The sequence below is a fragment of the Pogonomyrmex barbatus genome, unplaced genomic scaffold, assembly GCF_055798465.1.
Source record: "Pogonomyrmex barbatus isolate J1 unplaced genomic scaffold, ASM5579846v1 scaffold14, whole genome shotgun sequence".
NCBI classification, from domain to species: Eukaryota; Metazoa; Arthropoda; class Insecta; order Hymenoptera; family Formicidae; genus Pogonomyrmex; species Pogonomyrmex barbatus.
The window spans coordinates 5670500-5683047 of NW_028297110.1; the positions used below are offsets into that span (position 1 = coordinate 5670500).

At 46.7% G+C, this 12548-nt stretch overlaps 1 protein-coding gene across 14 annotated transcripts in view; it reads right to left on the minus strand.

Annotated features, from left to right (window-relative positions):
- Positions 1-12548, minus strand: part of GluClalpha (glycine receptor alpha 1) — a 91402-nt gene that overhangs the window by 14606 nt on the left and 64248 nt on the right. For 7 of the 14 annotated variants that reach the window (XM_011640271.3, XM_025218518.2, XM_089072739.1 and 4 more), the window contains one exon: positions 4261-4328. The exons of 2 other annotated variants lie outside the window; for them this stretch is intronic. In XM_011640271.3, coding sequence (XP_011638573.1) covers positions 4261-4328 — 68 coding nt within the window. Of the gene's footprint in view, positions 1-4260; positions 4334-9788; positions 9859-12548 lie in introns of those variants that run through there. 5 more of the 14 variants (XM_089072740.1, XM_025218520.2, XM_089072743.1 and 2 more) reach the window with 4 other exon arrangements.

Below are 12548 nucleotides of genomic sequence, written 5' to 3' on the forward strand. Positions count from 1 at the left end.
AGTCACGTTGGAGAGGAGGGAGAAGGGAGGAGAGGATTAAGTTAATCTTCATGACGCATATAAACAATTGAATGCAGTCAAACTGGGTGTAATAGGCTTCCAAGAATAATTCTATTATTGTTCGCGACGATAAACAATAATATTACAAAGTTCTGTATTTTCTTGCAGTAAAGGAATAATTAAGAGCCAACTAGAGCCAACGCGCGAATATAGTTGCGTAAATATTTATAACACTCGTTGAACTGAAAAAAAATATCGCCAGAAACGTGATGGCTCTGAGTAATATAGCTGAATTGTTCCCGATTTGATTTTTCTTGTTATACCTCGATATATTGCCACAAATATTTACGCGCTTACATTTGCTCTCTGTTCTATATATACAGGTTCTATATATACAGAAAAAAAAATTGACTCTTTTTTTATATCGAGGAATCCTCTTTCCCATTCTCCAATCAAACTCTCTCTCCCTTTCTCTCTCTCTCTCTCTCTCTCTCTCTCTCTCTCGTGTCTTCTTTATCGTTGTCTAATATCTATTTCCCAGGCATGTTCGCAATAAGTGGAAAGGATATCGGCGCCAATGAAGTGAGCTTCAAGAGAGCGGCAACATCCGAGTATCACTGATAAAGAGACGGCCGTACGGCGCTTAACCGAGGAGATACGGATCTGAGATCGCGATTAACCCAGCGCCACTTTGACGAAGAAAAAGCATGCGTCGAGTGTACGTGTATCGATAGCGTCGGTGCGCGCGTATGCTTGAAATTCTAGAGCTAATTCCCGAGTCCCTCTCGAGGAAACGTCTCTATTACCCGATGTTATCGCTATATCATCATTAATTGAATCCTTACACAATATTATCGTTATCGAGTACAAGTTTCCAATGAATATATATTATCATTATAGCGCAAGTATTTCAGACGCTCGAACTAGCGGAGCTATCTTCCTTACTAATTGCATGTGCAAGTATCGACTGCTGAATAAATTACGGCAGCACACACCCACACATACACACATACACACATACACACATACACACGCGTACACACGTACAGCCGCACACACGCGGGGGACTCGTCGTACCCGATAAATTCTTACACGTCATCATCTTTTCTCGCACTTAGCGCGTGAATATTTAAATGGCGATCCGCAAACGGCGGTGGGTTAATCACGGAGATCGATCGGTAAACGAACGCGATTCAAAGTGGGATCTCGCTTCGGTGGAAATAGGCGCTGGAAATTGGAGCTTTATGACGAGACCCCCAAACGAGGGACAAAGTCGCCTTTCGCGTCGCCAGCCCCGTGTATAATTAATTGGTACCAGGCCTGTCTAATTACGGTACCTCCGCGACGTCGTCGTTGTCCTCGTCGTCCTCGTCGTCGTCGTCATCGTCGTTGTCGTCGTCGTCGACGCAATTGGCAATTCGCGGTTAATCCCGGGCTTTGTCGCGGCAGCACAATGTCGTCGCTGCCGCTGCCGCCGTCGAAGGCACTGTTCGCGGCAACCCCCGGGCTATTTTCTGCTAAATGAGCGTATTTGCCAAACGTGCGTCGCATTCCTCGTTATTGTTCTAAAAGTATACCGGTCAGACCGGCGGCGCTCGCTCCGCTCTTGCGACAAGCGTGAGGAAAACGCACGTAAGGTGGCTATATATCTCGAGGAAAAAATGTACAAAAATCTTTTAATCTCGCGAATGCGTGTTACAATTATAACTCTAATTTTTTTCTTTTCTTTTCTTTTTTTTTTTTATCAAGCAAGTCTCGCCTTGCGCGATGGAAGGTATTACGGTATGCTAACCCTGCTCTACTCTCCCCTGATAAATACTAGACGAGACCTATACGTATATGTCAGATCGGCACGAAAACGGAGAGAAATGAAGCGTGTTCTGAATGTTAATCTTTCGACCCGCGCGCAATGCGACGGTTGAAAAATTGATCCTTGCAATTAAATTAAAATTGGTCGGCTGATACGCGCTGGCGATTACACTGCCGACGTGACTTGCGCTTTCGAATCGTTTCCGCAACGATTACAAGATTTCTTTTTTTTTCTTTTTTACTACATACCGAGATCGTTTCCTCGCACGTAAAGTCCTACACGAAATGTTTAATTTTCATATAGATGGGCTCAACTGGGTACGGCGCACAGGTCATACTTATTGGCAATAAAGAAAAAAAAAATCATTAATCAAGAATGAGATAAAAAGGGTTGCACACTACCGCAGAGTTGTAGCAGCACGAGAATGCCTTTAGCGAGAGCGTGTTGTCGCACGGTGCAGTAAAGAATCAAAGAATAAGTCAACGGTACATCTGATAATATATGTACACATGTGTAGGCAGGTTTTCTATTATAAATATATATATATATATATATATATATATATATGATATACATAATGTTACATTGCGCATATGTATGTATGTTTGTATACGTACGTATATTCGTGATCAATGTATCATCGTAATAAATTGCGAAAAAAGAGAAAAGGAGAGAAGGGGAATGAAAAAGAGATATGTGTGCGAATAAATAAGAAATGATAGATAAGACAGAGAAAGGGAGAGAGAAAGAGAGAAAGATAGAACGACGTGTGTGAAGATGTATAGGTATATATATATATATACGTGTCTGCTGTATTTTGCGAGGCAGCGTGTATATGTATATGTATATTGTATATACTTGGCAGTAAAGATTCAACGCGGATAAACACATAATCGAAACAAGTCAAAAAGAGATGAAACTTCATCAAATCATCTACCACACAACAGCGGGTGAGAGCGATACTATATACTCTAATGGAATTTCATAATTACGCACAGCACGACGCTAAGTAGAGACGAGGAGAGAAAAATCACCGGCGCGAAAGACGCCGGACACACCGTAATCCGGAATTCCGGAGATCGCCGCGGAGCAAGAAAAACAGACTCTCTCTCTTTCTCTCTCTCTCTCTCTCTCTCTCTCTCTCTCTCTCTCTCGGAGCGATTTAATGTATAGAAATTTAATTTCCGGGCATAATTAAGTTTCGACGGGTATTAAAATGGAAATTCATGGATTATTCTTGTTGATCTCCAATTTCTACGCGATTATACACGAGGTTGCACCGACTTACTTCTCGTTTTTGCAACCCTCGCGTTTCCCTCGCGATAAACAAATGGGAACAGCTGACTCGGACATATATAGTTGAATTACTTGCCGCGTGACTAGCTGTAGATGTTAGTAAGTTAGTATCGCATTCCTTCATCATTTTCCTCCATTTCTCATACAATGTAAATTTCGCGAGGACGCGCGCCGCGTCCTCGCCATGCATTTTATGTAAGGCCGGTTTAATATCGACGAGCAAACGCGGCAAAGCGCGCGTCGTGCTATTCGTAAGTCTCAACTCATTCATAGACATACAGAATAGATACTTGCTTAACGTAGAGAACATGACGGTAGGTGGAGATACAAAAGAGCCACGAGAGCGGGCCTCAAGATACGCAACGGGTGTATTGTTGTTTTTAGCACGAGGAGGAGAAGAGAGACACAAAGAAGTAGATTGAAAAATGTGTCGTCTATATATCGTGAGATCAAAAAAGGCATTAGAAGGATATCTATACAGCGACTTAATGATAACAAGTAAATTAACGTGTGTGTGTGTGTGTGTGTGTGTGTGTGTGTGTGTGTGTGTGTGTGTGTGTGTGTGTGTGTGTGTGCACAGGGGGGGGGTATCTCCCACCGATGTCGGGGGACGCTCTAACAATTTTCCTTTTCGCAAAATTTTTCGCGAATCTCTCGCGAGTCATAACGTGAAATATTTCCTGAATCAAGTTTCAAGCGGAATCTTTGCCGAAACGTGAAAAAAGATTCAATGAAACTAAATTAGGTCGAGAAGAATTTGCGATATGACGCGCGGGCTGTCTTTAGGCGGAGGAAAAACCTGCAATTTTCTGCAATCTACGACTTACCGCGGCGAGAAATCAAATTCGAAATTTGCAAAGTGTAAGGCTATCCACCGGTAGCGATGGGATCCCCCTGTGTATCGTAACTTCGTCTTGGTAATGTGATCGTTATACACCTCCGCAGCGCGTCGTGCGTTACGTCGACGTATAATAACGCAACTCCTTCAGGTAAATGCGCTGACTGTGAGACACGTGATAACGAAAACACCCAGCACTGGATCATTGCATTCGGCCTTTACTTTGTGTATAACAGTACAGTATGTAAAAAGAAGGCACATGTGTGTGTCTGTGATCACGGGGCGTTTTGCATTCTTTTTTCATTTTTCAACTTACCATAGTAACGTCATCTATTTTTGAGATACTTCGAACAAATATGTTGACGCGGACAACCGCGGGCCCATCTAACATGGCAAACAGAACAAACAAAATTAATCAATCGCTGAGCAGCAGTCAGATACATCGAGGTAGAGATGTGTGCGTGTGTGTGGTAAAAATATGATGAGATTTCTTAGGTTCCCCTTCCGAAACCACCTGCGTGCGACTGACGATGAATTGTGAGATGCGCTTAATGATATCTTGTACATTCGGGACATCTTATATCTGTTTTTGAAATTTTACATTTCGTACAAACACAAATATATCATTTATCCGTCCGTAGCGATCTTCCAGCGTCGCTCATCTCTTTCTTTTCGATTTATCCGCTGCCATCTCCTTGCCCCCCCCTCCCCCTCCCTCTACCACGGTCGAGCGAATTGAAATTGGATTTAACACCCGACCGACGGGGCGGCTTCCAACGCGTTTATCATCGTTAAAACGTAACGACGTTCCGATACAGGAAAAACGTTTAAACCGCGATCTTAAAGCGCGGCAGTAAACTTTATCCTAAGTGTAAAGCACTGTTTCAGTAAGCGCCGTTTCCGCCTTTCGTAATCGTTTCCCTTATGAAAACTGTTCCAACGCGAAAAAATACGTTGCTCCTGGTCCGTCCATCGCCAGGACCCAGCCGCGATTAAATCTCGTTCAAGCTTTCGCAGCAAATTTACGCGTTCGAAACGCATGGAGGAAATCCATAGGAATTTAGATGAATCCATAGATCGCGATAAATCGCGATAGCCCTTTCTCGGCTATTTGTTTTCGCGGCCGTGCTATCGAGCGGTTTTTCCCCGACTCGATTCGCCGGATTTTACCGCGAGCATCGGGAATCGCGCGCCTCGTCTCTCATTGAGGAATCGCGGCAGTAGAAATAATGCACGACCGTGCATGCGGGGGATGCGCGAGTTATTCCGCGGAATCCTGTGCGGAATATCGGTCGCGAAATCGGCGAAACGAATTTTCTCGTACCCGCCTGTGTTTACTCGCGCGGAATACTCGCGCGCTCCCGAAGGTAATAGCCAGCGTTGGGGATAATCGATACACGCGGGACGAACGACGCGAATCACGAGATACGGATCAACGGAAGCTAAATAAATTGTGCGCTCCGGCATACAATCGAGCGGTTGAAATATGAAAGATCGGATAAGTGGAAACGCGATGAAAAATCGATGACAACCATCGCCGCCGCCGCCGCCGCTGCTGCCGCCACCGCCATCGCCGCTGCCATTGCCGTGTCGCTATCGTCGTCGTCGTCGTCGTCATCGTCGTTGTCGGCGTCGTCATCGTCCCTGCTGAAACGTATCTAACGACGTACCTGGTGGGTCCCGTGGTGGGAGAATTAACTCGGGGATTCCAGGAGTGAATTTGTAACTTCGCGATTCGATGAAGCGCGCGATCTTATATCGCAGTGTATTCGTAAAAATGGATTTCGCCCGAGCTTTTCCGCCCGAAAAAATTCCCCCGAAAGCATAAAGCGCTCTCGCGAAACTCTAGGAAACACACGGAACGAAATCGTCGGGAGATTTTTCATCGTGTATATCTGATGAAAATATTCATGCCGCGAGGGACGGGCTGAAACTTCGTTTGCTTGAACGATTTGCGTTTCGAGCATCGTGCCTCTTTTGTACGCGAAACAAGAAGAGCTTCGGGGAGGGAAAAAAATTGACGCGCGAATAAAAATGGAAAGGGAAAAAGAGGATATCCGTGGGAGAGGGGCGAGGGGCTCGCCGGGATTTCTTTGCTCGGGACAGCAGAAAACCCGGAGCACCGCCCATGTCTGCACAACTCCCGCGCGATATTATCGAACGAAATTTCCATGTCGCCATCACGGTCCGATTAGCGTCAAAGCGAGACGACGAGACCGCGACCGTCCTTTGAACGTGCTTACGCACAAAAAAACACCGCGGCGATCGTACCGCGAACAGGAAGGCGCGGTCGCGGCGCGAAACGCGCAATTTCCGCAACGCCTCGAAGGCGTTCATTGTTCGAGCCATGACGAACTCGACGCGGCGACGAGGCGTCAACAAGGAGACGTTGAATGCCTTCGCACGTCAATTGTCGTCGAAGTTACGCGACGTCTGACGATATTAGAAATTGACGCCGCGAAACACCGGCGGTGGAGGTGCGGAAGACGCGCGGGCGTGAACGAATGTTACATACGGGAAAGCCAGAGTAACACGCAATCCGCGAGCGGAGACGCTTCAATCGGTGGCTGACAACTGATTTATCTCGTCAATATAGGCGAATATGTCTCTTTGATTTATAAATTATTCCGAGGACGCTATATATCCTTTGGGAGGCTATTCTTATCGTCGAATCGCGTTTCGAGACGCGTCTATTAATTTCGGATATCAAAACTGTCCGTGGCAACAAGAATTAATAAAGCCGATTCTCTTCTATCCAATTTTAATCTGTACACTTCTCGTACATCGATCCGACTAATTTCGCCAAAATTGGATCGTTTCTTACTCCAATCAGACCTGTAGACTGTCAGCGAAACAGCCGGCGGGCAATCGACAGCTATTGGAAGGGCGATTAGCAGCTCGCGGCGGTGTCGTCATTATCGATGGTTTAACTGCGTTTAAACGTCGGCGAACGTCGACGTCAGCGTCACACGATCGGCGGATGCATCCGCCGCGTTACGTCATCGTCGTCATCGTCATCATTGGGGGTCTAATTCTGTCCGCAGCAGCATGAACGAGCCAGCCGTATCGTCCTGAGCCATACAGAGTGTTTGCGTACCATTCCGCCCTACATGAACCAGGACAAGACGTCGGACACGCAGTGCTCGTTGGAACGTAGTCAACGTCGTCGTAGTCGTCATAGTCGTCGTAGTCGTCGTCGTCGTTGTCGTCATCGTCGCCGACCCACTTTTAAATCCGAGATCTCGCCACGTGAAATGCAAAGAAGGAAATGTTACCGAAGTATCCGAGGCTCCCCTTTTCGGAAGCACAAATGTCCCAAGTTCAAGGCGTCCTCGCACTCGAGATCAGCCGGGACAAGAACGAACGCTTGATTTTGAGAAACCGTCGTAGTGACGGAGCACGTACGTATTTTTAGCATCCACGGGATCGAGTCGTAAGCGACCGCCGACGTTAATAACAAATACTTATTTTTTTTCTGGTCCAAGTAAAATGAGTTCATAAAAATTACGTAATATCTCGAGCAATTTATTAAAAATCTATTAAAAATTTTATTAAGAGATATTGGAATCATTTAGAGTGACCAAAAGAAAAGATATTTGCTATTTGCGTCGAGAATTATTTATAATAATTGCTATAATGTGGCTGCAATTGTGCAAAATAATATATAATCTGTAGATTTTTATAATATATGTTAATTAGCCATAGCGAGGTTTCTACTAGACTTTCGTCACCGTAGAAACTTTCCTTTGGTTACATTCTGCAAAAATATCAAATGGCAATCAATTCTCGCATTGTTGGATATCTAAGAAGTCGAAGTTTCCCGAACTCGAATAGAATTTAAGTCCCCAAGTTTGAGTGATAAATTCTCTCTTGTCGAAAAGCAATTGGCATAAAATGGATCGACTCGCCTGTACTTTGATCGTAAGCGACGTGTTCTCTAGAAGAAATAGTACAGGGAGTACAGCTTTTTCGCTAGAGAGAGCGGCGTTGACATTTAAAATTTAATTATTAACGTCGTGTGCAGGGAATATTTGCGAATTTTCGTAAGACATGCGCACGATCGACCGATCCGACCCGTTGTACAGAATAATTCAAAGGTTTTACCCTCGTTTTAATCAATTAACGTATTAATACTAAATTAACTCTATTTTCGGAGGAAGCTCGTGCCAGAACGGAATAAATAATCTTTGCGAATCTATCGATGATCCCGTTCGTAAAAATTAAAGTCAAGCGTTTTCTGGGGGCGCTCTGCACAGCACTCTAGACCGATCGATCGTCTCTTCGTGAAATCGTTCTTTGATCTCTGGCGAACACTGTTCGTAACGCACTTTTACACGAGAAGAGAGTTCGAACACGAAAAGGCCTTCCTGACGGTAAACCTAGCACGTTCACTTCGGGAACGAACGGGAGTGCCGGAACGCACTCCGATGTAACTTCTCGACGTGCACTTCCGCGCGGCCCGAATGGCCCTGGTGGTACGTGTAATCTCGTTACCCATTGTGAAACACAAGTTTCGCTCCACACACACTCTTTCTCTCTCTCTCTCTCTCTCTCTCTCTCTCTCTCTGGACAGGGTGCAACGGGCCGGCCGATCGTCCTTCCGCGAAATCGCGTCGAGCATCCCACTGCGAGCATTGCGAGGAATTGTCCGGGCAACATAAAAGCCTGACGGATGTCCATTCAGACATCCCATTCAGCCTCCGCGTATTTTTTCCTTCCTTTTCGCTTTTTCTCTTATCTCGGAGAGAGATTTTCTTGAAGGACAATCATATTCTGGTTCCGCGTATCGTACTCGGAACTCGACGTAGCTCGCCCCGTCCCGCAATAACGAGGGAGACCGGGAGAGAAGTAAGATTGCTTCTGGGACGGGGATTCCCCTCCGGTGGCGTTACTTAAGATTAAAGACACGCGGTGGTTAAAGATCAACGGCGGCCGAACGGCTGTTGGCGCGCGACCGCAAAAAAACTAACGACCTGTGGTCGGTACGTCGGAGGTCCGCGAGATCCGAGAGCGTAATCGTACCCTCGGATCCTTCCCCCCTCCCGTTCGCACACCCTCGCGCACACCGGCGATTCGGAGTGTCGCTCTCTTTCATTCTCGGCCGCATCCTCGTCCGTCGGATGGTCCGTCCGATGCGACGTCCGTAACTAACATACGCAAAATGTATATAAGCTGGAATGCCACATGCCTGCGTCTATACTATGAGAGTGCTAGAGTTTCTGGGGGAGGGGGTGGTAAGGGTAAGGTTACTCGGGCGCTTTGGTCAAAGGTAGTGGTAACGGTGGTAGCGGTGGTCGGTCCGTGTGGATGTGGCGTTCCCTCGAGAAGAGGTTGCTAGCGATGGCTAGCTAGCAACAAGGCGAGGCGTGGGGAGGGGCTGTAGGGGAGGGTGGGGCTGTAAGGCAAAGAGCGTGGGTGAAGGAGGACAAGATGCTGCTGACCGGCACTCTGCTACGTTGCTGCTCTCTACTACGTTGCGTGTGTTGTTGCTACCGCTTTTGCCAGCCTGTGCCCTGGTCTCTCCGAGGAAGTATCAAGCTCTCCGGTCGCCGCCGTCCGGTTGCTGCTGGACTCTCTCTCTCTTTCTTCCCGAGGCCTCGGCCCTTCTCTCTCGCACGTACAACAAGCACGCACACGCACGCGCATACAGGCACACTCTTTGACTTCGAGATCAAGACCGCCTAAACCTACTACTTTTGCGCCTACTGCGTTTTTGCAAAGTGACAGAGACAAATAAAGAAAGGGGGTTAATCGCGTCGGCAAGAGAAGAAACGGCGAGTTGCGGCCAGTTGCGGTTTCAAAAGGCTTTGTTTGATGGTGTTATTAGCGTTTATATATACTTACCATCTTGATGTCACTAATTGTCGCAATGCTTCGCACAAACAGGTTTACCCGGACAATGGCCGGCCCATCTAAGGGCAAAAACAATACAGCTCCCTTTTAGTCAGTCAGCATTTCTGTTGGCTTACATACTCTACTGGAATGTGCCCGACATTATCTTTTACCGCGCTTTTGTCCGTCAACTGTTACTTAAACGATCCCGTGTATCTCGATGCGATTCTGTTCTCGAGAAACAGAACGCGAAATAATCGAGGGCGTGAGTCAGTTTTGGAATCAGTTAACGTCGTCGAACTCGAACATTGAGATCCGAATCACGTGGCACTGTCAAAATCGAAGGATGACTGCTCTATAGGCGCTTCATCCCTATTTTCTTCGAGCCATAGGAATTAGCACGGGGGTCACGTATTTCGGGATGACACTTCGGGAATTCAGGACGAGAAAACTGCGGAGTCATGGAAAAAGATTGGCAAAGTACAACGGCGACTTGTAAGAAACGCGCCGGAAAAGAAACTATTCTGGAAAGCAGAACCACCCCTTTGGAAAAGCTAGGGCGGCAGCGCCGTCGTCGAGGAAAATTGCGTAAAAGTTCCTTTTCCTGTCGTTACGTAATTATGACGCGATAACAAATTGCGGGATCGTGACTCAGGTGAATTACGTACCTGCTCTCGCGTGCGAACTTTTAATTTGGAGCAATATTTAAACCTCAATCGATTCCGCGTATCTCACGGCATACATCTCACGACAAGAATTGTTTTCGCTCGCCTCTCGTGACAGCTCGATAAGAAGTACGGTGCTTAAAACTGTCAAGCGAGCCTAAGGCTATGAGATATCTGTGTCATCTACTGTTTTACATCGAGCTAATTATCGTTGTATTTAATTATCACGCGTGCGTGTACAGGAGAATCAACCCCCGAACAAAAGGTTCGGAGATTTCGTGATGGCGAGTTCGCGAAGCATTTTTATCCTGCGGACCTGTCACAGTGCGGCTAAACTAGCTCACGTGAAATAATTCTGCGTGTCAAGCGGTACGCGTGTCTCTCGCATCTGCAAGGGTGCTTGTCATCTGCAAAGAGGGCGAAGGGCGTGGGGTGCGATAATCATCGTCGACTGACTTGACCACGCGCGGCGATGATCCTCCCCAATTGTTTCTCGTCTAATATCGGCGAGCCTCGGTTTTCCTTTGACGAAATACGTCGCGTTTAGTGCCGTCATCCCCATCGGTCCGCGTGGCGGGTGTCCAACGCGAAATCCGGTCGCGGTCTGCCAAATCCGGCCGCGGATGAATCCCATAACTGCGTTGGATGGCATGCCGATCGCGAGCCAGGGACACCAGCCAAATCGATGCTGCGTGTACATCTCTCTCTCTCTCTCTCTCTCTCTCTCTCTCTCTCTCTCTCTCTCCTCTCTCTCTCTCTCTCTCTCTCTCTCTCATCTCTCTCTCATCTCTCTCTCTCTCTCTCTCTCTCTCTCTCTCTCTCTCTCTCTCTCTCCTCTCTCTCTCTCTCTCTCTCTCTCTCTCTCCCTCTCTCTCTCTCTCTCTCTCTCCTCTCTCTCTCTCTCTCTCTCTCTCTCTCTCTCTCTCTCTCTCACTCTCTCTCTCTCTCTCTCTCTCCTCTCTCCTCTCCTCTCTCTCCTCTCTCCTCTCTCTCTCTCTCTCCTCTCCTCTCTCCTCTCTCTCTCTCTCTCTCTCTCATCTCCTCCTCCCTCTCCCCTCTCCCCTCCCTCCCTCTCCCCCTCCCTCCCTCCCTCCTCTCCCTCTCTCCTCTCCTCTCCTCTCCCTCTCCTCTCCTCTCTCCTCCCCTCCCTCCCTCCCTCTCTCCTCTCCTCTCCTCTCTCCTCTCCTCTCCCTCTCCTCCCTCTCTCCTCCCTCTCTCCCCTCCCTCCTTCCCTCCCTCCCCTCCCCCTCCTATCCCTCCTTCTCCTCTCTCTCTCTCTCTCTCTCTCTCTCTCTCTCTCATACTAGATATCGTGGATCTCTTTCCGTTATGTATGTTAACACCTGCTCCGACAGGCAGTCGAGCTCTCACCCTTCGATGGTTAACCTTCGATCGCAGAATGACGATCGAGTCGTAATGCAAATACGAATGTGTGTAAATATGTACATACGTGCTATCGCGTCTAAATCGATCTGATTTTTATTTGGTTAATGTTTACCGCGTGTCCCACCCTCGCACAGTTCTTACGCCCACTCTTCTTATTTAATCGAAAGCACTTGAGTTATCATCTTTGCGGGATCAACGTCGGGAGAAGACTAATTTGATCACACGAAAAATGTATCCGCGAAAATAAAATGGAACAAAAATAAAAACTGTTCCATCGAACGAAAACCGTTACATTATTTTCGCGAGGTATTTAATATGATATTAAAAATGTCCTAAATTTTCCGCTCTGAAAATGTTACGAGTTAATTGACAAATAACAGAATGCACGAATAAACTGTTAAATGCGATTTTATATGAAAATTTTCATTTTCAACCGAGCGATATGAGCCCTTGATGGCTCGTTAAGAGTAATATTCAATCTTCATTCATTATTGTAACCCCGATGTGAAATTTCGTTTATGCACGACAATATTTCGCTTGTTTCCTTGACATTTCATCCATTTCGTGCATTTATATCGCGGATGATTGACGTATCTAGATCAGCTTTATATGGATTTGATTGAAAAGACGAATTCCTTCGCTTCTCCCACCGTAGCGAGCTCAACCGCGTGACAGACTGGCGTGATTAATTATCTGATAGTTCATAATTCGGCAACAAAAT